Source organism: Seriola lalandi, unplaced genomic scaffold (assembly GCF_002814215.2).
Source record: "Seriola lalandi dorsalis isolate HSWRI2012SDOR001 ecotype SW California unplaced genomic scaffold, Sedor1 jcf7180002054522, whole genome shotgun sequence".
Taxonomy (NCBI): domain Eukaryota; kingdom Metazoa; phylum Chordata; class Actinopteri; order Carangiformes; family Carangidae; genus Seriola; species Seriola lalandi.
Genome location: NW_019525075.1, coordinates 1,414,036 through 1,441,908, shown reverse-complemented (window position 1 = coordinate 1,441,908; position 27,873 = coordinate 1,414,036). Strand labels below are relative to the sequence as shown.

Genomic DNA, 27,873 nt, shown 5'->3' with positions numbered 1-27,873 from the left:
CAGGCAGAGGGCCAGCTCATGGAGCAACAAGCACAGGATCACTTTCAGCACTTTCTTCAGTTAAAGGTTATATAAGCAGTCTGGTCTCTTAGTCTTCAAAACTAATACAATTAATCATCATTCATTCAGCCTTTGCTCATTGTTTTCTTTGCACTAAATCTTTGAAGGTGTTTCTTGCTTGGAGAGAAGCAACAACACGTGCAGTGACAAAGCGCCACCAGCAGGAGGAAGCAGTCAGCAGGGCTGAGAGGTCCACAAACCAAGGTAACAACCATAGACTGTAAATAAAAAGGTAACAACATTACTCCACAAACAGCAAAGTTTCAACTCCATTTCAATGTTTATTTTCCAAGAACATATTTAATTGTATCGATGTGAATGTCACCTCCCTGCAACTCTTAACAACACTTTCTGCTATGTTTATCAACTTATCACATGTCTACCAAAGTGTTTTTCTTAGACTTACAGCCACATAGTTAAGAAGTGTAATGTGATTTTGATTTGCTCTCACACTCACCGTGTACAGCTGATTGGCCATATTTCAATATTTCAATATATATTATAAAAAAACAAAATAACAAAGACTGTGATGAAGTGAGACTCCTCACACTGGTAAACCAAAATAATACAGACCAAAGAAAACCAATAGTGGCTTTCTTTTCAAAAGTAAATATCCCTGATCCAAGCCTCTCGCCTGCGTTTTCTTGTGTGGGAAAAAAATGCAATTATCATCTGTTTATCACTTCATTATATTTGTCACATGTCCTCACCACAGATTCTACAACTATCACAAGAAGAATTCTATTGTTAAGATTAGAAGGGGGTGTACCTCAAATGCTCTACACCTTGTAAACTAATGTTGTCTCTGTTTAGTGCGTCAGCTGCGGTCTTTCAGACAGTGGAGGAGACGAACCAGAGATGCTCGGAGGGAGAGGATGTGTATGGAAAAAGCCAGACAGCACCATAACTCCAAACTCCTCTCTGAAGCAATGAAAATGTGGAATAAGCATCACCATCAATATCGGAAACATAAGGTTTATAATTCACTTTCCCTTAACTGTTATAAAAAGCCCACATGCTATGACAGAAATTCTTAAAAATGTGACTATTTCGTAGGTGATGAAACGACAAGGGATCTTGTTGCTGAGATTAAAGATGTACCAGACCTACTTTGAACAGTGGAAAATAAAGGTTTGTTGATATTACGTTTCACATGCTGCAATTAAAGAGGCGCTCCACTGATTTTACACATAAAGATCAGTTTACTTGTCATGACGAGTAACACTCGTATGAAGCCAATGAAAAGAGTTGTACAATGTCTCCGTGGGTCTGGAGCAGCTTTGTAAAGCTTGGAAAAACTTTATTGAAATTGTTGGATCCAATGTTTTTAGAGCTTGACCCATATTATTATTAAAAGTCAGGATATCTAGGCTGCTTTGATTTTGACTCTTGATTCTTGACTTGATTCTTTTTTTAAATGCTGACTCACATGTCCTTCAATGTTATGGAAATATCAAATACTAAATTACAGGAGTTGCCATTTAGATTGAGGATCATAGGGAAAAGAAGAGAACTGGAACTGTTTTATTGTTAAGATGTTCTTTATTGCGGTGATAATTGTCCATCTTGCTATATGGAGTTATACAGTGAGTAGATAGCAAAGTCAGACTCTCAGATCAATATACATGTATGTGGTTTGATTTATTTCAGTTAAACTGGCTGTTACTTTGGTTTACTTCCTGATAACAGCTGCAGCACAGACGGAGAGAAGTTGAGCAGACGGAGCGAGCTCTTTGGCACTGGTCCCTCACTCTTCAAGCCAAGGTAACACATTGTTTTCTCGGGGCCTCGTGAGGAGCTCAAGCACAAATATTGGAGAATTGGTGCTCAAAGGGTTTAATGTTTCTTGATGTTTCTTTGTGAACGTGCTGCAGGTCCTGTATGGGTGGAGGCTGTGGGTCACTGAGCAACGCAGGAAGCAGGAAGAGGCAGCCAGAGCTGCACAGGTCTACAGAGACCAGCTGCTGAGGGAGGGTGTGACATGCATTCTTACATATGCTGCTCACATGAATGATCTCACAGTGAACCTCACACAATACAGACAAGAGCAAGTGAGTATGTGTGTGAGTTTACAAAATTATCTGTTTCTGCTTACAGATAAGATGGCTATCTGTTCATGTCTGTCTGTGTCCTGCAGAGGTCATGTCATCTCCAGAGAGTGGTTAAACGTTGTGCTATGCGGTGGAAACAGCGGGCTCTCTGCAAACCACAAAGAGAACAAGCAGTCAGAGAGCAACCACCGAAAAAGAGTGTGACCTTCTGTTTGACTACTCCTGGACTGAAGAGCATTTCCTCGGCTGACTCATTGGAGCAGGAAGCTGAAGATGGAGTGCTTAGCAAGCTGTGAGTCTGAGTCCCTGACAGGCTGGGAATCTATTTTCAACACATGGACTCAGTCTTAGAGAGTTGTCATCTTTTTGCAGGCTTCCCACCCGTATGCCTCGACGGCCGCCGCGTTGCTGTGAAGAGCTATTTGAGTCTCCACTGACGGTCTTTCCACATAAAGGGTAGCGCATTACACATGTATTTTATACTAATTACATATCTGTTCCATATTTGAAATAATCTTTTTTTTTTTCTTTTTTCTAGCGCCCAAAACCAGTCTGACATCACCAGCACTGAAGCAGCTCCAAAACCCTTGGAGTTCAGTTCTTCCTCAAAGAAAAAACATCCTGCAGTGTTGTCACACCTTCTTCCTGCTAAAGTCCTTGTTACCTCAACACATCAGAGTGCCATCACATCTACACCCTCTGAGCCTCAATTGTCTATAGTGGACTCATCTAACGAAACTCAAGACCAAGACCTTCTTTTACCTCCTTCTGCTTTCATGACCACTGGGTCTCAAAATATGGTAATAATCACCTGTTTAACTTGGACAGAAATCAGTATGTATTCAGTGCTAAATTAAGTGACTCAACTTGGGTTATGTCATGTCGTCTTTTTTCCAAGTTGGGAAAGACAAGCAGCCCAGGTTTTGGAGATGCCCCACTTGTGCCTTTTCATCAGTTTGTTGCTCAATTTAAATGTAATTCCAGGTATCCAGGTAAGGTAGCTGCACATTTCCTCCTAATAATGAGTTATTTTTTAATTCATTATAAAAAACATGATTGTTAAGATTGGATTACAAAGACCATCATAAACACCATGGTCAAAACAAGTTTTCCTTGTGCTTTTTCAAGAGATACATCTAGGAGCATCCATTGAACAAACTGAGGGTGCTCATATAAAAGATGTATCAACTGATCCAGCATCAGCTCTGACAAGAGAACTGCTCAGCATTCAGCAGGACATGAACAGTTTCCAACAGGACAGGAAACAACTCCGGTAAAAAAGAAACACCAGTTTTTTTTCTGTCCTTGTTGAATTTTTGTCCACTTTCTCACCATAGTAACTGATGTCTGTTTGCGTATGTGTGTGTCCATTCAGGTCATGGCAAAAACTCAAAGAGGTATTGCAAAGTTGGCTACAGACCAGTGGCGAAGATGAACAAATGGAAAAACATTCTGTTTGTCAGGAGTTGAAGGAGGTAAAAGATCAGATAATGTTCACATGTTTTGTCTTAAACAGGTTACAACACTTTTACACTATGAAATGGTGCAAACAGTGCAGTTGCACGAGGTCAGCATTAGCTTTTGTACCTAAGTTTGTCTTTCACACTTACTATTGTTATTTTATGATAAACTCCAGATTAGTGTTGAAGTTTTGAAACTCTAACTTCCCAAATGACACTGATGGCTTAAATTTTGCATGCACACTTTCTTCTGAGGCAAGTAAATATCTAGCAAGTCAGCATTCAGAGTTCACATGTGGGGAAACTAATCACAACAAATCATTGACACAAAATGCGACTTTACCTGTGTCATAGTTGATGTTTTTCATGTTGATAGTTGGAGGAGCGCATCGACAGACTGTCCACCGAACTGGCAAAACGGAAGCCAGCAATGCTGCTACACACAGAGAGAATCCAGCATTTACAGACTGTCCTCCACACTTCAGGAGCTTCTTCTCTCCCTCCAAAAACATGACATGGAAACTGACCACTCTGTGTTTACAACGTGACAGGAAACAGCATTGGCCCGCACACACACTCCCTAAGCGATTACACCTGCTGATTGTTTGAACTGCTGTTCATCTGCTACGATCACATTTCTTAAAATAATGTGAAGACTGACTTGAGAACTGAAGGAGAAAACTGCTGACACATATTTTGCTGTAGACTTGCTTGTTTTTTAGACATTTATACTTCTACTGCACTCAGCTTTTGAAAAAAAAATGGATCTCTTAATGTCCAGGTAATGCTGTTGATTATTGTTGTTAAATATCATGTAAACAGTCTGAAACTCGTCTCAGCATGTCCAGAAACATTACATCCCAGCACCATTAAGCAGCCTTCACCTCTACACTTTGAATCTACAAAAGGTTGGATAGGGGTTGTCCTTGTGACAGATGGTGCTAAATATTTTCCATATGTGTGCAAAAAGTGACTTTACTGTTTTCAGAGGCTCAGCCCTTGCGCAATAGGTTTTCTATTTCCCCGTTAGAACCAGTGCCTCTAATACTTTGGAAAATCTATGCAGGAAAATCAGTGATTTCAGAATAACAGAAAGGACAGCTGTCGGTTGTGCTCTTCATTCTGGATAAGGCAGTTTTTTAAAAATCTTTGATCTACAACCGTGAAGAATGCGAGGTGTTTATGCTATTTTACTCTTTTTCATCTTGGTCTGCTGCATCAGGGGTAAGTTTTGTTATTGATCTAGTTCATTTATTTACACTGATAAGTCATTTTGTGCTTATATTCAGTCTCGCTGTGAATGTTGAATGTTCTATGTCTGTTTTTTTTTTTTTAGTTTTGGCTTCTGATTGTTGCTGGAAAAGTTGTTGCCCTGTTTGCAGAGCTTTTTGCTTTTCAGGACATTAAAACTGATTTTAACATTATAAATGTTGTAAAATAATTTCACAGTTTACTGATATGCAAAGTAGGCTTTAGATTTTCTTGATTAAAGAATGCACAAAGAAATTAATGAAAAACCTGCGTCTTAAAACACAAATATGAGTTGACAAACAACTAAATTCTGCAGTAGATGAATAGTGTATTACTTTTCTGACTGACTTGTGTGGACTGTTTGAACTGTTCCTTGCATGACAGCCAAGAAGATGCGGTGGTGCACAGTGTCAGATCCTGAACAGAGGAAGTGTGCAGAACTCGCTAAAGCTCTGGTGGCGGTGCTGCCTCCAGCTGCTGTGGCAGCTTTTGCCCGACTCTCATGCATACGAGCGTCCAGCACAACTGACTGTATTGATAGGATCAGGGTGAGCCATCCTTCACATACATACACACATACATATATATATATATAGTGTCATAGCAAAACATGACAGCATAATATCGAAACCATGCTACACACAGCTTCATGTTAAGATAAAATTTTAAAAAAGTTTTTTAATGGCACAGTAGTATAGCATAAAATAATTACATAACAATACTTTAAATTTAATTTAGTTTTGTGAGGTGCAGCTACAAGATTTGGTTACCCTTTAGTGATAAATACAATACTTTGCTGGGTAGATGTAATTTCTTTTTAAAGGAGAAGAGAAATTTTGGGCTGGAAGAAATTTTATATTTCTCTTTATCACAACACAGTTTGGGACATTTCTTTATTTCTTTAATATCTTTTCAATGTCAATATCATAGTATAAAACATTGTAAATTGAAGCTGCAGCCCCACAAAGTCTGGAAAAGTGAAGAGGTTTGATTACCTGTCAGGAATGTTTGTATAATAAATGGACTGAAGGTATATGAACCCTGAGGGCACACTGCTATATCAACATCTGCTTCCGGTTGTGAAGTTGAGACCCGCTCTCTGCATTCTGTGTTTCAGGGAAACCGTGCTGATATAGTGACATTAGATGCAGGAGAAGTTTATTCTGCTGTTAAGCAGTTCGGCCTCGTTGCCATCGCCAAGGAGATATACAGTGACGGTAGGTTTACTTCACATTTCTGAGATGCTTCAACATGTCTCTTCATGACGATGTTCTGAGCCAGTCTGTGATTGTCCATCTGTGTCTGCACTGCAGGAGGCTGTATTCTGTCTGTGGCTGTGGTGAGGAACAGCAGCTTGGACATACGATCCTTGCAGGGTACCAGGAGTTGTCACAGTGGGGTTCGATGGACAGCTGGATGGAGTCTTCCTCTCGGCTTCCTGCTGTCCAGAAACTACCTGAGCTGGTCAAAGGAGCAGCCACTCAGTCAGGGTAATTAGGTTAATATTAGCAGCAACCAGTGAATGCAGCACAGTGTGGAAATGTCCTCTTTCTATTTTCTCTTTTCTGGTCCTCTGGTTATTCAGTCCCCTCTCTTGTTTTCCTCTTCTCGAGCAGACGTCAGTACCTTTTTCAGTGCCAGCTGTATTCCTGGAGCTGCAGCCATGGCAGCTCCTCTGTGTGCTCTTTGCCAAGGCCAAAAGTCTTACATTCGCCAGAAGAATTACCACTGTGAAACATCCCACAGTGAGCCCTTCTACAACAGCCAGGGAGCCCTCAGGTCAGGCTTGACTAAAGATCAACAAGGACGCATGTTAACTATGTTAGCATAGCATAACTATGTAAGAAATAACAGTAAAAACATTTATGAATTTCTCCAATTACCTGTTTTTCTCTGTCACAGATGTCTCAGGAGCGGGGCAGGGGATGTTGCATTTGTGGACCATTTAGCCCTTAAAAGTATTGAAGGTAAACAATATCTTGTAATAGAGCTTCAGTTGTATCTTACTATTCATTTATTCTATTACAATTTAAAAACTGCACTGTCCTTGTGGTCTAGGGGATTAAGACACTGACCATGTCATTACATCACCAGTCAGAGCAAATCCTCCCCCATGTCCCTTTCTTCTAATTTCTTGTCAGCTCTGTACTGTTCATCTATTCACTTGAGGCAAAAATACCCCAACAAAAATACTTGCTTCTGGAGGGCACTTATGCAGTTTTCTAAAAATGTTTTTTACACCTTAATTTATTCAGGTTAGTTTCACTGAGAGGGAACCTAGCCTTTACAGGAATGCCCTGATCACACAGTTACACACATTCACACCTGGAAGCTGCCAAGTACAACCAAAGTCTGACCTGTTAGCCACTGGAGCAGTTTGGGTTAAGGGCCTTGCTTAAGGGCACCACAGTGGTGTTGCCAAGCTAATCTGAAAAAAAAAAAAAAAAAAAAGATTATATTTTGCTGATAAATAAATGAATAAACAACGAGTGACCCATGAGCACTGAGTACTCATGTAGTCATAACTACAGAGTATTCATGGATTGGAACATTTTAATGGGGGTCGCAGCTAGTGTGATCCCATTGCAAGATGGTCTTTAATATTCAATAATAAACTACCAGCTAAGCTGATTATATAGTTTACCACCAACCTGAGTCAGTTGTAACACCTGAACACCAGCTGCTGCCACTAGGAGTAAGTGAAAACTAGTTTGCACTGAGCTTAAAGTAATAAAGGATATATGATTAAAATGTCCAGCATCTGCCAAACCAGCTCTAAACCTGCTGAAAATCACCTGCTTTTTCACCCTCCTTCCATCTTCTGTCCCTTCATCCCTCAGAGAGTGAGAGTGATGAGTTCAGGTTACTGTGTACCGACGGTACACAGGCTCCTCTCAGCCACTACAGAAACTGTAACCTGGGACGGGGTCCAGGAGGGGGCATGGTCACCAGATTCAACTTTCGCAAGGTTGCTCGCAAATTTTTAATGACCGTGCAGGTAAGTTTTTTTTGTTCATTCCTTTGCTTTTCCCCCAAATATCACACATTGTCTTTATGTACTCCATGTCTGTTGGTGTCATTTTTTTCTCATAAAAAATGTCTTCTTCAGATGCTGTTTGGCCAACGAGGAAGAGAGAGGCAGCGCTTCCAACTCTTCAACTCATCGATTTTTGGGGAAAGCGATCTTCTCTTCAAAGATGTGACGGATAAATTAGCTGTACTCCAAGATGACATGGACGTCAGTCAGGTGCTGGGGCTGGATTATGTGGCTCTCCTCAAAGGTCTTGGACACGAAGGTACTTACTTTCCACTGATGTGTGGTTTTTAATTTCTATATTGAAAAGAGACTGGCTGTGATTGTGTAACGTCACTGAACCTGTATGTGTGCAGGAAGCTCACTGGAGGACAGTGTTGTGCGATGGTGCTGCATCAGCCACGCAGAGCAGAAGAAATGTGAACAGTGGGCTCTCAGTATTAAGTCAGACCCGCTGGTGTGTGTTAGAGCAGTCTCAATGCGGAACTGTATTGAGAAAATCAAGGTAGGTCATATTAATTGCAGAATATCAGTATTTGTATGACACTGTAAAGTACTGTCATAAAAGCTCCAATGACCTGTACCTTGACCACAGAGGGACGAGGTCGACGCTGTCTCACTGGACGCAACTCACTCGTTCATCGCTGGGAAATGCGGTCTTGTCCCTGTAGTAACTGAATATTACGGTAAGAATCCTTGTGTTTTGTTTTTCCAAGGTCTCTCATCATACATAGATTTTTTCTGTTTTTATATCAGTGGAAATTGAATATCTTTGGGCTATCTTCTATCTTTTGGACTATTACTTGGACAAAACAGGCAATTTGAAGGCATTTTGGAAAGACAAGGTACAAATAATATAGACATTATGGCTGCAACTAATCATTTAAATTTTCAATTCATTTACAGATGATTTTCTCACTTAAGTGACTAGTCGTGTTGTCTATGTTGTGTCAGAAAATAGCAAAAATGTCCATCTTAGTTCCACAGAGTCCAAGGTGATGTCCTCATATTGTTTATTTTATCTATCCAATATAATATATAACCAATTATCTAAAACCCATATATATTTAATTTACACTTATATAAAACTGAGAAAAGCAGAGAATCCACATATTTGAGAAGCTGAAACCTGTAAATGTTTGGTATTTTGCTTGAAAAATGACTCAAATTATTAATAAATTATCCAAATTGTTGCTGATTAATTTTCTAGAAACCTCAACTGTCCAAGCTTTTTTAATCATTATGGAACAAAGGGTAGCGATAAGAATAGCAATAACAAAAGTAATTAAGTACAGAGAAATTTAAATAAAGAAGAAATTATGAAATATAAGTATAAATGAATTACATATACTAGAATAATCCTAAAGATGGTTTAATTGAATTTCTGACTTTCTGACTTTTTGCCACTTTTTAATGCTTTTCTGTCTGCAGCACTGAAAATCTAAAACATTTGAATCTAACATTTTCTGAAGGCAGGGCGTCCAAATAACAGGCCAACAAGAGTTTACCTAGAGCTTTTCATTGTTTTCTTATATTTTACAAACAAAATGGTTAGTTGAAAAAGTAATCATTAGATTAGCCGCAGTACATTTAATCCTTTTATTTTCATCTATTTCTATTGTCTTCTCTTGGATTGTCTCAGGAGGAAAATGTGTGCTTGCTGAAGGATCAACTCACTTAGAGACAGATGGTAAGATGAAAACAAAAACCAGCTAAACGCCTGATTTGAAAGCTAATGTGATTGTTGTCCTTACGTGGAAACCCCTGCTGTTTGTCTCCTCAGTGTTGCCCTCAGTGGTGGGTGTAGCAGTTACAAAGCGCTCCAGCAGAAACCTATTCATCGGGAACCTTGGAGGCCGCCGCTCCTGTCAGAGTCACATGTACAGCCCCGGAGGCTGGCTGCTGCCGTACAGACACACATTGAGCCTTGAGCAAAACAGCAGCTCTCCTTGCGATCCAAACCAAGGTGCTGTTTCCAGTCATTCATATGGAGTCCTGCTTTATTGAACATGTTCAATATTCACCTTTTATTTATCTTTTATTAAATGCCAGTCCTCTTGTTGGCCGCTTGTCTTCTTGGCATTTTGCACTAACCCTCACGTATAACTGCAGTCTGTCACTTTGTGTTTTCTTAGTGTACAACAAGGTGTTTTGGAAAGGCTGTCTTCCTGGCTCTCAGGGGAATTTGTGTAAAGTGTGTATGGGAGGGACCGGGGAGGCTGCAACCAAACGCTGTGCTGACAACCACAATGAGCGTTACTATGGCAATATGGGGGCTTTAAGGTATGATCAGCAGCTTACCTGAGCCAGAGTTTTCTGCTGAAATTATGAAAATATGAAAATATATATTTTCTCCACTACCTGTAGTGGTATTCAGCCATTAAGATAGATTAGCTTTTATATGTCCCTGTTTTAAGATATTTGTCCAATAGGTGATGTAAATGGAATTAAGTCTATGGTGCTCACAAATTGAAAAATTAGATTTAAAGCCAAATTAGTTATTTCAGGCCACTTGGAGGTGACTGTAGATTCAACACTGACACATTATCACCTATTAAGTTCATATGTTGAACTTTTCAGCACCAAGTTGCTTATATACACATACAGCAGTGCTTTCATTTGCAGTCGTGTTAGTTTCTGCTGGACAAGCATAAGTCCAATATTCGCTTTCTTTTCTCCAACAACTCTTGAGGAAAATATGGATAATAATAAGATGTTAAAGACTCGACTGTGTTCACCGGCTAGCTGCTAATTTTGTCTGCCTGCCATTAATTGCTGAGCAGGTAGTGTACACTCGGTTTATCATAGCTTTTTCACTGATTTTAAAAAGTGCTGAGGGGAGCTGCAGACTCATATGGGTTTATCAAAAGAGCGACCCCCCCTTTCACATAGATACATTTGAGTAATTGTTAACATAAATATACTGATTATAGTCTATTTAGAAAATTCCACAGCAACGCTTCTTTGTAGAATCACAGTCCCCATTAGACTGGATAATGCACAGAACGCACTGTCGCCACCTCCACTGTATTAGAATAGAGGCTGAAATTTTAAATACAGATATCTCAAACAAAACCAAAACTTTGTACGTCTGGATGCTGCTAGGGCTAAGTGAGAAAATATGATTTTTATATAATTCGGTTGAACTGACCCTTTACTCCTTGTCATTTATAGGTGTCTGGTTGGAGATCCCAGTGGAAAAAGCTATGGCGATGTTGCCTTCCTTGAGCAACACAGCCTTCAGGCCAACATCCTCAGTGAGATATTCAAGAGAACCTTTTTACATAAACACACACCGATGCTTACATATATTGTGTGTTTATTACGTCACCTTATGTTTTTGTCATGTTGTGCTTCAGGTTTGGGCTCCACTGGTTGGTCAGAGGGGTGGACGTCATCAGACTTTGAGCTGCTGTGTGGTGACGGTCGCCGAGCCCCGTTGTCAGAGTGGGAGAGCTGTAACCTCGGAGTCATCCCACCCAACACCATCATGACACGGCCAGTGCTCACGGCACGAGTGTACGACTTCCTCATGAAGTCGCAGGTCAGCATATGTAATCACATTTATAAAATAAATTGTAATATTTAGAATCAGGTTTTCCCTTGTACACACTTGACATCATCAAGAATGCTGTATGTTTCAGGGTTTCTCACTCTTTGGGTCAACAGCATCTTTTTTTGTTTCTTCTGATGAATGTTGACATAAATCAGGACAGACACTTATTACAATTACAAATTACAATTTTTAAACACTTTTTTTTTTTTATCATAAAGGAAACTTTGGCAGCCAACCCAAACGCAGAGTTCAAGCTCTTTGAATCACAGCAATATGGAGAAAGTGATCTGCTGTTTAAAGATGCAACACAGTGTTTCGTCCACACCAGCCATAAGGACCACCGTTCCATCCTCGGAGAGGAGTTTTACACTCATGCAGAAACCGTCTTCAACTGCACGCACTCTGGTACAACTACAACCAAATACACTGGCCGATTGTCATGCATGTCATAACTTAACAAACTCTAATGTTAACGTATACCTTACTTTTCCTTACTGCAGATATCTTGGAGTTTTGCAGTCAGGATGTGTGCAGCATATTCTAAGAGAGAAGGAAACAACCTTTCATGTGCTTCTCAATGGTTAAAACTATCGCTTGTATCATCATGGTCATCTGCTGGATGACTGCTTATGCACAACAGGGGTTGGGGTTTCATGCAAATTGAAGTGGAGGACCTTTCAGCAACTGCAAAAAAAATTTGTCAGTCATTACCTTTGCTTTCACTTTTGCAACTTTCAGATGCCATCATAAATGAGTGATGTGTTATGCATAATCTTTGTGTCTTTCAATTACACAAAATGCTTTGCTGTAGCAAATGTTTTCAAGCCTGAAAACAAATTCCTAACATTATCTCAGCAAAGTCTCACACAAAGAACCTGTGGTGACACCCAGCGCTGCACTAATTGTCTTACCGCACAAAGATTACTACACTTGTAAAAATATGGATGTAAAATCATTGTGTGTAGAATATGGAAATATATCCATGTGTAAGTTTGTATAGGTTTCACCTAAATTCTGTTTACATTGGCCAATCAAAAACGTCAAAATGAACGTGAGAATACAAATTGTAAGGGATACAGTACATTTAAAGAAGTCATCAGACCTTCCCTTTTTTCATATTTTATGTTGCAGCCTTATGCTAAAATAAAAAAAATCCCTCATCAATCTACACTCAATACCAAACAATGACAAAGAATTTTAGACGTTTTTGCAAATTTATTAAAAAGGAAAAGCTGAAATATCTCGTTGACATTAGTTATCAGAATCTTTGCTATGACACTTGAAATTTAGCTTGGGTGCCTCTCATTTCTCTTGATCATCTTTGAGATGTTCCCGCACCTTGATTGGAGGTGTACATAATAAACTGCCAATAGAGTGTATTTATTATTTTAATGTTATTCTATTTATCTGTTTACTGTTTAGGAATCGCTTATATAAATAATCGAGAGACATTTTGGGCTACAATTTGTCATATATACGTACATGTCACGTACAAAGTACATTTTAAATAAAGCTGAACAACATTGCGATCTTGACCAAAAATCCTTTGACTACAACTCCCAGACTTCAGCGCGACTGTGTTTGGTGTTTCATAAAATCGGATATTTCCTGTGCTGTAAGAGTCAGTCCGACAAAGGTTCCTACATTATATCATCTTGCTGTTGTTTTGTCATGTTATTTAACTAACCCTTAGTGGCTGGTGACACTTTGTTGTGCTAGAAACAACAACAACGTTTAACTGTAGTTACCGCTGTAACTCACAAATAAGGTACAGTAGCTAACTAACGTCCTTTAACAAAGTTAGCTAGCTGACATTGTAGCTATCGTTAGCAAGCAGTAAGTCACCGGCTTAAACGGGCACATATGTAAAACAGAGTAGGGACAGTTTCTGTGTGTCTTACTATGTTTTCATATATTCAAGCTTTATTGGCATTAAATCTCATAAGAACATTAATAGGGTTAGGTCATGTTAAGCAGGTGTGGTGGCATGTGATCTTACAACTTCTTAGCTACCTACAGCGAGTCTTCAGGGTTTGAAAAGTGTTAAAGAAACCCTTTATCTAACAGTTTGCATTCGCTCAGTGGAGGAAGGTGGAGTAATTGCAGTAATGAAATGAGTGATTTGGTTTATAACCAATAGCACTGTATTTGTCCTGATATAGATGAGACTGCCCTGGTGGACCCTCACATTACACTCTGCACCAGTAAGGAGGACATCCTCAGTTCCTGCTGGTATGTCAAACTTTGTCCCCGCCTGCAGCACCACTGATGCCCAGTCCATGGACCAGCTGCAGGACTTTGTGTCCCGAGCCAGACGTCTGTTTGTCATCAGTGGAGCAGGTCTCTCCACAGAGTCAGGCATCCCTGATTATCGCTCAGAGGGTGTTGGACTGTATGCCCGCACTGATAGACGACCCATGCAGCATGCGGAGTTTGTCCGCAGCGCAAAGTCCCGTCAGCGCTACTGGGCCAGAAACTTTGTCGGGTGGCCACAGTTCTCCTCACATCAGCCAAACTCTGCACACAAGGCCCTGCAACAGTGGGAGGAGAGTGGAAAGCTGCACTGGCTGGTCACGCAAAATGTGGATGCACTTCACTCAAAGGCAGGACAGAAAAGATTGACTGAGCTCCATGGCTGTGCCCACAGGTGAGAAAACATAATCACCTGACACCTTAATAGTGGGCCCTCACTGATATTAGTGAAGTTCAGATCCTTTGCTTGAATAACAGCAGCAATTAAGGGTTAGTTCACCACCAATGACAATAAACATATTTTCTCTCTTAGTGGTATTTAGCCACGCTGATAGTTTTGATATTATTGGACAGATTTTAAGGTATCAGACTCTAAAATATATGCTGAATGGACTTTTGTTTGGGATGGTCACATAATGTAAAACTAGATTTAAAAAGTTAAGATCAATATTTACAAGAAAAACTCTGGGTAATCCACAGACTGTCACAGTTTTCACTGAGACCACTTCTTCAGCAGAAACTCTTGACAGAAAGGTCTGTGGATTATCCTCAGTAACTGAGACATTGCTTCGAGAAAGACACATTGCACTCAAAGCTTTAAAAAGTAAATATTTATTGCTTTGAGTACCACAAATTAAACTCTTGTCACCTCCATTATAGTGGGTTGGCTGCAGAAATATCAGAGGCCGATATCTCAAAACCTGAGCAAATAAAACCAAAACTGGCCTGCATCACAAAGATTGATTATTTTGTTTTGTGGTTGCACTGACAGTATAAGTCACCACCCACGTGCTGACATGTGATGATAAAATATGGGTGTTCTCAGGGTGATGTGCCTAGGCTGTGGTGCCATTTCAGCAAGGGAGGAGCTACAGAGACGATTCATATCATTAAACCCAGACTGGAGAGCTCAGGCAGGCGCTGTGGCGCCAGACGGTGATGTCTTCTTGGAGGACGAGCAGGTCCTGCATTTCAGAGTTCCCTCCTGTGACGAATGTGGAGGAATACTGAAGCCCGAGGTCACATTTTTTGGAGACTCTGTGATAAAAGGGACAGTACAGTTTGTGCACGACAGACTGGCAGAGTCGGATGCGGTACTAGTCGTGGGGTCCTCGTTACAGGTAGGTTTTGGAGCACCTTGGTCACAATGACACTAGGTTACAACACTGTTATTTCTGAAGTTTTTGCATTTAATTGTCTACCTCTTTGTTATTTTGCAAGGTATATTCCGGATACAGGTTCTTACTGGCAGCAAGTGACAGGAAAATGCCAGTCGCTATCCTGAACATCGGACCCACAAGAGCCGACCACCTGGCTGGGCTGAAAGTGAGCGGCCGCTGTGGTGAAGTGCTCTCAGTCATTCAGCCCCTCTGACTGCCATGGACATCAAGTTTCAATATTCTGCATTCAGCTGATAACAAGGCTTTGCAAACTACCTCAGTTTTAACAAGGTAACAACATAATCACCTTCAGGATGATACATTTTTACAATGCAAAAGGGGCCACAAGCATATACACATCTCTGACAGGAGTACTTGCTGCCATTATCAGTATAGGGCAAAGGATGACATGTCTGCACTCACATATTGTTGCAGAACAACTGAATGTTAATAATATAAATGTCCTTCAGTGAAGAATTTGTGCCTGTCTCAGAAATCCAACTTCTCTTGACACAACAAATTGGCTCTGTTCACTCACAGTACACTGATGCTGCTTTTATGTGAACAAATTCTACTGGCAAATAAGCTTAAACTGACCCGTTTTTATTAAGTTAAACTACAAGAAGTTTGTGGAAGTGCAAGTTGCTATTGCACAAAGGCATAAAATTATGTAGCAGGTTACTGTACAATAGACGAGTATCAAATAAATTGGAAACTAATTCAAGACATTGTACAAAATATACTGCAATCAGAGGGTTTCAAAAGGGTTTAATTTGTGATATCCAGGAATTCAATATCATCATGTTTTTATACAATGTGATGCTGAGATTGATCAGCATACATTTTAAATGCATAAAATAACATAGTGAAGACAATGGACCTTTCAGTCAGGTTTTTAAACGTTAGACTACAAACAGTGTCCGTTCAACAAACTGTCAAGCAGAAGATCTTGTTCCACCTAAAACTGAAGCAAATATTTATATCTGATATGTCGTAACAGAAACCTGTTGTCTGTTTTAAATAAATTATTTTAAAGCAGTAGAGCACTTCACATGTCAGGACATCATCTGTGTTATTTGCCACACAGTTTTGCAGTTGCAGGCTGAATCAAATTAACTACATCTTGCAGCTTTTATGTCCTGAAACATCATAATTTGTCAGTATGAAATAAAAAAATCACTGGTGGTCATTTTAGCTAATCATCGGATTTCTTTTTTAAATTAAAATGTCCCCTGACATCAACAGGTTAGACGAGAGATGAGAGAGACGAGAGGTGACAGGGAGTGAGGAGGAATGACATGCGGTGGTGGAAAGTAACTAAGTACATTTAATCAGGTACTGTACTTAAGTACAATCTTGAGGTAATTGTACTTTACTTGAATATTTCCATTTCCTACTGCTTTATACTTCACTACATTTCAGAGAGAATTATTGAACTAATTACTCCTACATTTAGTTGACAGCCTTAGTTACTAGTTTAAAAAAAAAAAAAAAATACATATATGTGTGTGTGTATATACAGTGGCTCCACCTAGACCAGTTGAACCTGTGGATGCATCAGTACCAACAATGTAACAGGCTCTTTTACTGCAGATTGCTAATTATACTTTTGTACTTTCAGTTAAGTTGGATTTTGATTACAGGACTTTTTCTTGTAATGTACACTGGTAATGTAATCTTTACATTGTCATATTGGTACTTTTATTTAAGTAATGGATCTGAATACTTCTTCCACCACTGATCACATGTAACAAAGGTCACCAGCCAGAATCGAACCGGGGGGACTTCACCAATCGCAGTGAGGTGTGTTATGCATCTTAACCAACAGGTTTAACTGGCTGCTATGACAAAAGTGTGTTATTGCTACTTGTCATGGGCCTTTTACTGTATAGTGTTGGTTAAAAGAACCTTACATCTGCTCCATATGCACTACAAATATTATGTGGCAACACAAGACTACAGGACACTTAAACCACATTAAATTTAACTGTTTTATTGATGAAACACAGTAAAACAAAATTATTTGTTTCAATTCATTCTGGCTGGATTCCATGTAGCATTTTGAATAAGCTTTTGTTGTATTTAACTGTTCAGTGACTTTCGTCATGTTTTCCTCAGTGGAGTGCTTGAAGGACATTATTCTACATACACTACATCACTTTGAGGAATTATGAGTTTATTTGTCCTTGAGGGTTTTTGAAATGTTTTCAGTTAAATCTGTTATAATTCAGGTTGTGTGTGTGTACTGTGTTGACCACTGGTGCTACTGTTAACCCTGGAATTGAATACCATTGCACATTAAGAAATAAACAGCTGTTTTGACAAATTTTAATGGAGTGAAGAAAATCCACATTCTGTATCAGGTTATTGTAAAGACAAATGTATGTTAGCATCACAAACAGACTGAGGGAAGAGTTACTGTGGTTTGACATATGCTAAGATCCTTTAGGACGTTTTGCTGCTGAAATTTTTCTCGTAAACGAAGCCCCCAGTACTCCAGGTTGGACTGTGTCTCTTTAAGCAGAACAGCTGGGACGCTAAAAGAGTACAGACAACATCTGTGACCAGCGGTATCTGCCTGCCATGTTGCTGCAGCTGTAGTCACCATCAGGGGAGTCATAGACAGACAGTTTTCAAAGCTTTTGGTCTGATTGAACCAGTAGGTGACGGGGTAGCCCAATAAAAGACCAAAGACTGTGCACAGGTTCCAATCTTCACATATCTCTCCAACATAAAGAGGTTTCTCAGCCTCATTCAGTTCACACCTGCTCAGAAGAAACAGTAGATCTTCTATGACGCTCTTCAGCTCCCCTCTGAGCAGGTCAGTGATGGTGGGCTTCTCCAGTGAGTGGCAGACATCAATCACAGCCACGCCACTATCATGAAACGCCTGCTCTATATTTGATCTGACTGTGACTGGATTAACAATGAGAGTGTTTCCATTTAAATCCAATGTGAGAAGTGATTTAGACACAAGCTGGGAGCACTGCAACATGCTCAAATACTGCTGTAACTGCTCTGAACTGGCGCCGTTACTGTCATACAGCAGAGCGGGTTTCAACCCCAGATCAACAGCTGAGACCTGAGAAGCCAGGTCCAGACTCTGGGGAACAGAGAGAGATTTTCTACCAGTGCACAGACTTTTACGAGCTGCAGCAACAAAGAGCTCCTGAGTGGACATAGCTGCATAAATCACATCACACAGTTCAAATAGTCAAATATACCAAAATGTTGCACCTTGATAACTAGACAAGTTTCTGGTGCACTTTCCTAAATGCAAAGTAGCTATGTGAGATCTTAAAAAAATAAGTTAAAACGCTATTTCTAAATCCATGTGTCAAAGACAACAAGAGCAGAGATACGGATTGAATGTAATTATTTGATTTTGATCCATCTACAATGAGATGCAAATAAAAAGAAAAATCATCAAAACAGAAAAATGAATTCAGGTAAACAAGATGATTTGTTTTCAAAGCACAACTCGTCATAAAAGTTTTATGTTTGTTTATTCATGTCCCTTGTTTTCGTCTTTGTTGGTCCAAGATACCTAGAGGAACAGAAGCATCACGACAGTTACAAATGTGCTCCTCAAATAATTTGTAATTTTGTCACTGGTTAAAATAAGCATAATAAGATAATCTCACCATCATCCTGGTTTTGGTGGCGCTGTATTTTTGACCAGGTTATGTTACAGGTTGAGGAGACATCAGGTCGAAATCTGAGAGATTTCTTGCAACCCAAACTCCAGCTACGAACAAACCCAAGTTGACCAGAAGATTCCTGAAAGAGATTTAACATCAACTGAGTCATGAATTATGATTTATTCTGACTAGATTAAAGCTCGTCAACACAAGAAACAAAAAATGACTACATCTCTACATCAGCTGGAAAAAAACAAAAAACAGTGACAATGGTTAGAATAAACACTGATGGTGGGGACTAGGAGCAAGACTGACATGTCGTACCCCCCCCCCCCAACGGTATATCGGCTAATGGTCATTATATTGTACATGAACACCAGACAAACATTTGCTTTTACTAGACAGTGACAGTGTAGATACACACAGGAACTATAGGGTGAGATGTATGACTTGCAAAAAAGGTTCCCAACTGAGAATTGAAACAGGGACACTGCTGTCACATAGTATGCATCTCAAACACAAGAATGTCCCAACATTATCAAAATTGATCATGATGCGTTAGAATTATTTTAAGATCAAAACATGATCATTAAATGTACTGAACAGGATATCTGAATGCTGTTAATGCTCTTTGTTACTTATTTCATACATATTTTGATACCTTTTTTTTTGGCCAGTGCTATGTGGACAGTTAGTGTAGAGAACATTTAGTCAATTAAATGACCGAAATGCTGAGAGAATCTCAAATGCAATATCCCAGGACACAAGATGAAATCTTCAAATGTTTTGCTTGGTCAGATCAACGACCCAAGACTCAAAGTGGAGTTCTAATGGGAGAAGCCGGGACCACAACGTGTTCAGTCACTTGAAAGGTTAAATCATTATTAGAACTTTCTGGTAACTGACTAAGTTGATCGGGTAATCGACTAATAAGCTCTGTGGTTACATCCAGGCGAGAGACTCAAGGGCAAACCTCCTCATGGAATCAGTGATGTTAGCCATGTGGCTAACGTTAGCACACATCACGCATCACACATTATCCACATGAACTTACCTTCTGAAGTCGTTTCTGTCTGTTGCAAACTGACAAGCTGAACGGATCCAGTCAGTCACACCAGGGGATGAGCCCTTTTTACCGTTTGAACCGGTCATCTTGCTAGCGTGCAGTGTAAAGACAACTGGTAACGAGCGGAACTAACAACCAGGAGGAGGAGGAGAAGGAAAGGGAAGAGTTTAGATGTAACACCATTACGGTGCGCGATAAAGCTCAAACGTCATACGTTCTTATTCAACTCTCCGTCCCTACCAATTGTTCCTCGTCCAGCTATGTCCGCCACTCGGTACCGTCGGTTCTTGAAGCTGTGCGAAGAGTGGCCCCGTGATGAGACCAAGAAAGGCCGAGATTTGGGGACGTTCCTGCGGCACAAAGTAGCCTCTGCCTTCCGTGAGGGTGAAAACACACAGGTACTGTAGCTGCCACAGCTCTGCTACACGAACAAACCGAGCTAAGCTGAGGGTTTTACTTGCAGTTAGGAGGACTGATAGCCTACGACCTTGTGTGCCCTAACCGTGTGTTATTAAACCTTGGAGCCTCTTTATTGTGAACTCCGTAGATGCAGCTGTAGAGGCTTTAACTAATTAAGCTGTGTTTGTATCTACATGGTAAATACGACACAAAAGAGACTAAAACTTTCATCATGTAAACAGTGTTTGTGGGAGCGTGTAAGTGCATTTAGTGCATTACTGTTCAGTACACTTCTGGGCTAGCTACTTGTTCTCCTTAGATGGTTCCATATTATACTTCACTATATTTATACTTCACTACATGTCAGATAAAAGTATTACACATTTTACTAAATTTATTTTCATGGTAGTTATTAGTTCTGACTGACAGTGGATTCATTAGATACTTGGGAGTTTAAAAAATACTGTATTGACCGATATTTCTTAAACTTAAACGGATCACTTGGCCGAATATTTTTTAAATAAATATCCTTTAAATCTGGTCATAAACTAATCAAAGTGCAATAATAATAACAATGTTTATATAATCTGTAGAGCACATTTCAAAACTTAAGTGCTAAGTGTATGATGATAGAAGAAATCATAAAACAGAAATTAAAACTGAATAAAAAGACATAAAATAAAGGAAAGGGTCTCTGATAAAAAAAGAAAAGAAAAATGTTTTAAGTGAGTGTGAAGTAAACTTGCATAACATTAATTATTGTTTGTTTAACAGGAACAATACATGTAATGCACCAGATATACAGTGGAGGAAATAATTATTTGATCCCCTGCTGATTTTGTAAGTTTACCCCCTTACAAAGAAATGAACAGTCCATAAATTTTATGGTAGATTTAATGTAACAGAGAGAGACAGAATATCAACAAAAATTCCAGAAAAAAAACATTAAATAAAGGTTATAAATTAATTTGTATTTGATTGAGTGAAATAAGTATTTGATCCCCTACCAACCAGCAAGAATTCGGACCCCCACAGACCGGTTATGTGCCCATGAGGCAGTCAAATTAGTCCTGTCCCTTTTAGGAAAGTACTCCTAATCTCAACTCGTTATGTGTATAAAAGACACCTGTCACAGAATCAATCTCTTCCGTTCAAACCTCTCCATCACCATGGGTAAGACCAAAGAGCTGTCAAAGGACGCCAGGGACAAGATTGTAGACAAGCACAAGGCTGGAATGGGCTACAAGAGCGTCAGCAAGTAGCTCGATGAGAAAGAGACCACTGTTGGCGCGATAATTCGAAAATGGAAGAAATACAAGATAACAGTCAATCGCCCTCGCTCTGGAGCTCCATGCAAGATCTCACCTCGTGGGGTAAGGATGATTCTGAGAAAGGTGAGGGATCAGTCCAGAATTACACGGGAGGAGCTTGTTAATGATTTCAAGGGAGCTGGGACCACAGTCACCAAGAAAACCATTGGTAACACACTTCACCGTAATGGATTGAGATCCTTCAGTGCCCGCAACGTCCCCCTGCTCAAGAATGCACATGTACAGGCCCGTCTGAAGTTTGCCAGTGAACACCTGAATGATTCAGAGAAGGCTTGGGAGAATGTGATGTTGTCAGATGAGACCAAAATTGAGCTCTTTGGCATCAACTCGACCCGCCATGTTTGGAAGCAGAAAAATGCTGAATATGACCCCAAGGACACCATCCCCACTGTCAAGCATGGAGGTGGAAACATTCTGCTTTGGGGCTGTTTCTCTGCTAAGGGTACAGGAAGACTTCAATGCATTGAAGGGCCGATGAACGGGGCCATGTACCGTGGAATCTTGGATGAGATCCCCCTGGCCTCAGCCAGAAGACTGAAGATGGGTCGTGGATGGGTCTTCCAGCATGACAATAACCCAAAACATACAGCCAAGGCAACAAAGGAGTGGCTGAAGAAGAAGCACATTAAGATCCTGGAGTGGCCTAGCCAGTCTCCGGACCTTAATCCCATAGAAAATCTGTGGAGGGAGCTGAAACTGGATTCTGGATTTTTTATTGATATTCTGTCTCTCTCTGTTAAAATAAACCTACCATAAAAATTATGGACTGTTCATGTCTTTGTAAGGGGCAGGGGATCAAATAATTATTTCCTCCACTGTAGCTATAAGCTCATTTCCAAATGTAGAGTCAGGATGGAGGCAGCTACTGATGTACAAGCTGCAGAAGTTAAAGATATCAGTCAGTCATTTTACAGTATCAAAAAGAGACAACTAACAGCAGACGTAACAGAGGATCTTAAGTTAAATTCACTGAAAATTAATTAAGCATCAAGACAACTATACAACACAAACAATTGCAACAAAAATATACTGTACTGCAAGTTCTTGTTACCTATCGCCCAACATGCACTACACACCAATACTGATATCTGCAGAGAACATCAGCCACCTGTATCAAATGGGTTATAAAGTTATTCTACTTAAAATTTTTTAAAACAAACATGATAAATGAGTGAAATATAGCTCATTATTACATATTTAAACACCCAGCAGTTATATATTATATCTGTTCAGTTCTTTGCATTTTAACTAACTGAACTTTTTCCTTCCAGATCTCAGATCCAGAGAAATGTGACCAGATGTATGAAAGTTTGGCCCGAATTAATGGCAACGCATATAGACAACGGGTAAGTATATATTCACATAGGCCTATGTCAGGTACTTCTTTGTAATGACTTCAGGAAAGTATTTGGCCAGTTCCTTTTTTCCTTTTTACGTGCAAAAGATGAAAGACAAATCCGTCTGTGAACTATACATTCCCCTCCACAGCTGTGGTTAACATGAAATGTATCAGATAGGGAATAACTTCTCCATCTTGTTTAAGACGGTAAAGAAAATCTTGTGACAGTTTCTTAGTAGCATTCAATCTGTGGTGAGGATAATAAAACATTTTATAGTAAATGCAAAGGTGTCAGTAGCTTTGTGCAGATAGTCTGTAAATATAGCGGCACTTTTAAAATCATATTGGAATGTATGTTTGTTTTTTATCTATTCCCGTGTGAAACCCAGCAAACTGTATAAAAAGACTTTAATGTATTCAATGCAAACATCTCTTTGTATCCGTACGCAGTTTCCTCGTGTAAGAGACACAAGCTTTACTGGCGTCACGGCGGAAGAATGTAAAGTGCTTTTGTCAGGTATGCTTTTGTTTGTGTTGTCTCTTGACTTTTACCAAAAAAAACCCCAAAAAAACAACATTTCATTACAATTAATTTGTAAAAAGAAATTACCGTAATTTTCATCTTCATTTTAATTTTACAGGGAGTATGCAACAGACGGACGAGGAAAAAAAGGGTCTGTGGAAGACGTTAATGGACAGATTCTCCTCCAAAACTCCAGAAGATGTTCCAGAGAAAGCTCCTGAAAAATAACTTCATTCTTTTCTCATTGCATGTACAGAAATAAAGCTTATTGTTGGTATCATTTTGGACTGATTTTTAATGAATTGTTATAATGAACATTTCAAACAATTTAAACCCTGGAGATGTTAGTTGTATAGTCGCTTTGGAGTTAAAAAACATAACAACAAAAGGAAAAAGAAGAGGGGAAATAAATTCTCTCCTGAACATGAATTAAACTAAAAGCACTGTAAAGAGACACATTTTACAATGCAAAATTATGTTTACCTCCACCAGTTTTGTTTTTGTGTCAGCTTGTTTATGATATTTCAAAACTGTTGGAAACCCAAACAAGTTAATTTTAAAAAACATTTCTGAACATTAAAACATTCTGAAGGTTATAATATCATTTCATCCTATAATTGCCTATCACTATGTTAATTTTGATGCAGATCCAGATACACAAAAATTTCTATATTATTTTATTAGGATACATTAAGTGGGTTGTGCAGCCTTGGTAGTGGTCTAAGTTGCTGGGTGTCTGTGTGATTTACTTTGCATTATTACTTGTCCTGAAAGGCATATATACTAAAACTTAGGCAAAGTTGTTCATATTTTTTCAATTTTAATACATTTTTTCTAAATATGAATAAAATCAAATTTAAATTTTTAATCTGCCACTCATCCATGGCTGTGCTGTGGAAATAATACACATTTAAATAGTAAATTGGACAGAAATCTTTTATTTTAATAGAATCAGCAATAATTTCAACACAAGACTTTCTTTATCATAAATGTACACATAGCCCAGTTTTCAGGAAAAAAAAGAATGAATTCAGTTTTACATAACTTAAAAAACTCAAGACTTTATTTTAAAAAATCTGTCTTACTTAAATTTAATCCAGTTGCTTGATCAATGTTGCATTTTTGTCTTGAATATTGACAAATTCTTTATGATATATTGGTATTTTTCAGCAGCTTTTAAAAGTTGGATATTTTTTACAAAGACTTCTAACTGGCTTCATCATGATTTTTTTCAAACAACTTTTGAACATTGGCCATCATATATGCAGATATTGATTGGTCTTTGAGCTCATATTATATTATCAATCCTCCAAGATCAGTTGGACTAAGTTGTGAAACTCCACTGGAATTTCATAGAAAGAAAAATAATTTTAAAATGTTCAAATTTGTAATGATTCCAAATTTAAGTAGTCTTTCAAAAGAACACAGAACTGTCTCCTACTCTTCTTTTTCTTCACTGTTGTCTCTCCAGATGCAGTAGTTGAGAGAGGTGGCAAGGCACAGCCAGGACAGGTAGGGCGCCATGAGCAGAGTCGCAGTGCGGCTAATGGGATACCAAGAAACCATGGTGGCTGCAACAGTCCCGGTAAGAAGTACAATCTCCATGAGGGCCTGAATTGGGTAAAGAGATGGCGTTAAATGGACAACAATGCATAATATTGAGCTGTCACTCACTACACTTCACATTATCTTCTCATGTGGTGTCTCAATCAAAATAAATAATTGCATTTGTGTGTTTAACTCACCAATTTCAGCTTGTGTGCACCAAAGAAAATAGGAGTCCAGGCCCAATTCAGAGCTAGCTGTAGCCCATAAAGTCCCAGTGGAACCAGTGCATCCTCAGTGAAACCGCCCAGCTCTTTCCACACCAGGTAGGAGCCATACCTGCATGAATTAAAAATAAGACAATGGATGAGGAGGATGCTACAGAGGAGAAAAGACTGCAGCTATAGATCTCAGAGATTGTAGGACTCGGTCAATGAGTCTTACCCCATGCCTGTGTATAGACACGTCCACACTACTGGGAATGCAGCATTTGGTGGGCGCCATGATGGTTTCTCCAGGGTTGGGTACCAAGTCTTCACCTCTTTGCGTGTGATGTAACCGCCATAGAGCCCTCCCAAGTGTGGCAGGGTGGTCATCCCAATCATAGGCAGCCACATTTTCTGAGACAAAAGCAGGACATAATATGTTTAACCTCTACTCTGCATCTACTATTTCATTTACAGTAATTATTTTTGAACAGATAACAGAACATTTTTCTGCATCATGGGACTCAGGACACACAACTGTCGGTGCAAGACAAAATTGGCTTTTGCTGTTAGACAAGTTTGTAATAGTTTCCTTCACCTCCAGCTGTGTTTTGGTCTCCATCAACTCCTGAGAAAAATATAATTTTAGCAACAACACTATATGTTCACCAGCTACTCATTAACTGTCTGTGCTGTTTGGTAATGGGCAAGTAGTGTGCGGTGGGTTTTTAGAGCCACAGCAAACAGCTATCATGTTATCACCATCTGTCACATGCAAGTAGACATTAGTTTCCATTGTTAATATGAAAATGCAACGTTTTTTAGGACAATAAAGCTATACTTCAGGTTTTATCAGCTGGTGTCACTGAATGGAAATTTAGAATGAATGTGACAAAGTCTCCACAATGAACCTTTGACAATATCAAACTCAAGCTACTTGAGTGTTTCCTGAAGTTGATTTTCATGCTGTCTTGACAACAATAACCACCAAAGGCTGTAGGGCTACAGAAGGTATGAAAATACAATCAAAAACCTGGAGGATGTCTAGGCTTTAGAAACTGGTTGATAGGTATGGTTGTTTGTAAACATTACATGACTTAACTTGTTTTAGCACAACAGAAAAGCATGCTAATTTTAAGCTAATCTATTTTTTCTTCGTTTTATGTGCAAAGACATTCATTGGGAAGACATAATATACACCAGTTTTACGGCACTAAAAAACTCTATGTCAAAGTTTCAGTGGCGCAAAACGACCGTTCACTTTACTGTCAACATTGTAGGAAGGTTATGAGCTGTAGGTTAAGGTAACTTACCCTTCACTCGGGTGTCAGCTCCTCTGCACAGTATGTACAGTATATATGTTGTATTGTCGAACTAAATCTACACATCTACAGTGAAACCGTCTGGCATGCTGCTGTTTTGTGATATAAGTGTGTTGGACGGGCAGGGCAGTCTTATCGGAGCGGTCACTTCGCAGACACGCCCAGAGCTGCTGCCATACGGAGCCAAACACTGTGACGTCACTGCGCGGTAACCAACCAGCGGTCTCCTTTAGGATAATCAGTTAGTGACGTCGTTGAAGTTGGTTTCTAGCTGGGCAGTACAACCGCGGTTCTTCAAATAAGTAAATTATCCACATTATAATGTTTACTAGCTAATATTAGTCTGTATTTACTGGTTTAAAATTTATCTGGAACTGCTGTAATATCAACAAATCCTTAAGACCAAACCAGCAAAAATGCTTTACTGACAATTAGCTGGATCATCCCATTACATTACAAGTAGGGTAAGACTATAATTTAATAAAAATGAAAAAAAGGCACCCCAACATTCCGTGATTTATGGCTTATTAATGCTGTTACCATCAGTAAGATGTTGCACCTTCAATATATGTCAGGAAATTATAGCTAGATTTGACTAATTTTACTATTTTCTGACATTTAATTTGATATTACAGTGGGACATTGTCAATTGATCAGTAAAATGTATTAAATGATTAACTGCAGAGCTCAGGTGATGATTGCATATACATTTACACGGTATTCTTTGAGAGAGTTTAGAAATATTTTAATTAATTTATATGAGGGGTAGGTTGAGGATTTTTTAAGCTTTCACTTAAGATCAAACTTTTATTTTTAGCAGTTTAATAAATACATGCCCTCATCGCTTGTTGTAAATCGTCTGTCTGCGAATCAGAAGCCAACTTCAGCGTCGTTGGTTGATGGAGTATTTCGTGGTTAAATAAATATGTTGTAAGCTATAACGCCATAGTAGTCCAAAGGTCAAAAATACAGGGGCTGTTGTTACCTTTGCTTCCTGCTCGGCCAGTTATTTGGTATTTCCTCGATGCCTACAAAACGCGCACAGCTGTATACGTGACAGGAGAGGAGACAGCAAAGATCACGAAACCGTCAAGATAGTTCCCACCCACCGCCCCCACCCCCCTCTCATGGGCAGCTACTGTTCTTTTGTGTGGTTCTGTTTTTCTGATTTTGCACAAAGTTAAAATACTGATAATGGCAACTAAAACTTGAAAAACAGGTTAAATAGTTAGCCGGGTTGCAAAAGCAAGCTACATTTAGACTCATTAGAGATTGTTAAAGGATATATCTTGTCAAAAAATGTCATGAAAGCACTGAAAAAGGAGTTGATCCTGTAAAGTATTCTACCTCATACCTGATTTAACTTCCTCCTCTATGCCACAGACAACATAGACTTGTTGTTCAAAACACATTAAAAACACACCATGAGCTCACATATGGATTATGAGAAAATGGGA

The 27,873-nt window shown here is 39.3% G+C and overlaps 7 protein-coding genes across 8 annotated transcripts in view; 4 read left to right on the top strand and 3 right to left on the bottom strand.

The window, feature by feature from the left end:
* The window catches only part of sfi1 (SFI1 centrin binding protein), a 10,997-nt gene extending 5,998 nt beyond the window's left edge, over nucleotides 1-4,999 (top strand). The window contains 14 exon segments of the mRNA XM_087176004.1: nucleotides 4-66; nucleotides 168-264; nucleotides 874-1,034; nucleotides 1,117-1,191; nucleotides 1,750-1,824; nucleotides 1,935-2,111; nucleotides 2,198-2,403; nucleotides 2,484-2,567; nucleotides 2,650-2,911; nucleotides 3,010-3,103; nucleotides 3,240-3,384; nucleotides 3,487-3,586; nucleotides 3,948-4,081; nucleotides 4,083-4,999. Of these exon segments, the coding sequence (XP_087032130.1) occupies nucleotides 4-66; nucleotides 168-264; nucleotides 874-1,034; nucleotides 1,117-1,191; nucleotides 1,750-1,824; nucleotides 1,935-2,111; nucleotides 2,198-2,403; nucleotides 2,484-2,567; nucleotides 2,650-2,911; nucleotides 3,010-3,103; nucleotides 3,240-3,384; nucleotides 3,487-3,586; nucleotides 3,948-4,081; nucleotides 4,083-4,119 (1,710 nt within the window). The 3' untranslated portion in view covers nucleotides 4,120-4,999.
* sxph (saxiphilin) lies at nucleotides 4,706-12,941 on the top strand. Its single transcript, XM_023414121.2, has 17 exons — nucleotides 4,706-4,795; nucleotides 5,207-5,370; nucleotides 5,940-6,039; nucleotides 6,136-6,312; nucleotides 6,439-6,601; nucleotides 6,725-6,789; nucleotides 7,663-7,820; nucleotides 7,932-8,118; nucleotides 8,213-8,361; nucleotides 8,452-8,542; nucleotides 9,499-9,546; nucleotides 9,640-9,822; nucleotides 9,992-10,139; nucleotides 11,031-11,113; nucleotides 11,216-11,400; nucleotides 11,631-11,817; nucleotides 11,913-12,941. The coding sequence occupies exons 1-17, from the start codon at nucleotides 4,741-4,743 to the stop codon at nucleotides 11,954-11,956; spliced, it is 2,187 nt and encodes a 728-aa protein (XP_023269889.1). The 5' UTR covers nucleotides 4,706-4,740; the 3' UTR covers nucleotides 11,957-12,941.
* An 84-nt stretch (nucleotides 12,942-13,025) lies between these two features.
* On the top strand, nucleotides 13,026-17,376 carry sirt4 (sirtuin 4). The gene is made up of 4 exons (XM_023414131.2): nucleotides 13,026-13,180; nucleotides 13,575-14,059; nucleotides 14,711-15,005; nucleotides 15,106-17,376. The coding sequence occupies exons 2-4, from the start codon at nucleotides 13,575-13,577 to the stop codon at nucleotides 15,256-15,258; spliced, it is 933 nt and encodes a 310-aa protein (XP_023269899.1). The 5' UTR covers nucleotides 13,026-13,180; the 3' UTR covers nucleotides 15,259-17,376.
* cunh1orf74 (chromosome unknown C1orf74 homolog) lies at nucleotides 17,359-18,383 on the bottom strand. The gene has a single exon (XM_023414132.2). It carries the CDS (start codon nucleotides 18,223-18,225, stop codon nucleotides 17,437-17,439), a length of 789 nt encoding a protein of 262 aa, XP_023269900.1. The 5' UTR covers nucleotides 18,226-18,383; the 3' UTR covers nucleotides 17,359-17,436.
* Nucleotides 18,384-18,533: 150 nt separating this feature from the next.
* Nucleotides 18,534-19,901, bottom strand: tomm6 (translocase of outer mitochondrial membrane 6 homolog (yeast)). The gene is made up of 3 exons (XM_023414141.2): nucleotides 19,740-19,901; nucleotides 18,689-18,824; nucleotides 18,534-18,591 (listed from the first exon to the last, which is right to left on the bottom strand). The coding sequence occupies exons 1-2, from the start codon at nucleotides 19,835-19,837 to the stop codon at nucleotides 18,728-18,730; spliced, it is 195 nt and encodes a 64-aa protein (XP_023269909.1). The 5' UTR covers nucleotides 19,838-19,901; the 3' UTR covers nucleotides 18,534-18,591; nucleotides 18,689-18,727.
* Nucleotides 19,902-19,957: 56 nt separating this feature from the next.
* On the top strand, nucleotides 19,958-23,623 carry uqcc2 (ubiquinol-cytochrome c reductase complex assembly factor 2). Its single transcript, XM_023414140.2, has 4 exons — nucleotides 19,958-20,149; nucleotides 22,753-22,827; nucleotides 23,271-23,337; nucleotides 23,462-23,623. The coding sequence occupies exons 1-4, from the start codon at nucleotides 20,012-20,014 to the stop codon at nucleotides 23,569-23,571; spliced, it is 390 nt and encodes a 129-aa protein (XP_023269908.1). The 5' UTR covers nucleotides 19,958-20,011; the 3' UTR covers nucleotides 23,572-23,623.
* A 642-nt stretch (nucleotides 23,624-24,265) lies between these two features.
* Nucleotides 24,266-27,513, bottom strand: tspo (translocator protein). 2 transcript variants are annotated; one of them, XM_023414139.2, is made up of 4 exons: nucleotides 27,402-27,513; nucleotides 25,333-25,508; nucleotides 25,089-25,227; nucleotides 24,266-24,954 (listed from the first exon to the last, which is right to left on the bottom strand). In XM_023414139.2, the coding sequence occupies exons 2-4, from the start codon at nucleotides 25,503-25,505 to the stop codon at nucleotides 24,781-24,783; spliced, it is 486 nt and encodes a 161-aa protein (XP_023269907.1). In that variant the 5' UTR covers nucleotides 25,506-25,508; nucleotides 27,402-27,513; the 3' UTR covers nucleotides 24,266-24,780. The 2 variants fall into 2 exon arrangements, with proteins under 2 accessions (XP_023269907.1, XP_023269906.1); XM_023414138.2 differs by lacking the exon at nucleotides 27,402-27,513 and adding an exon at nucleotides 26,408-26,564.
* Between the last annotated feature and the right edge of the window lie 360 nt (nucleotides 27,514-27,873).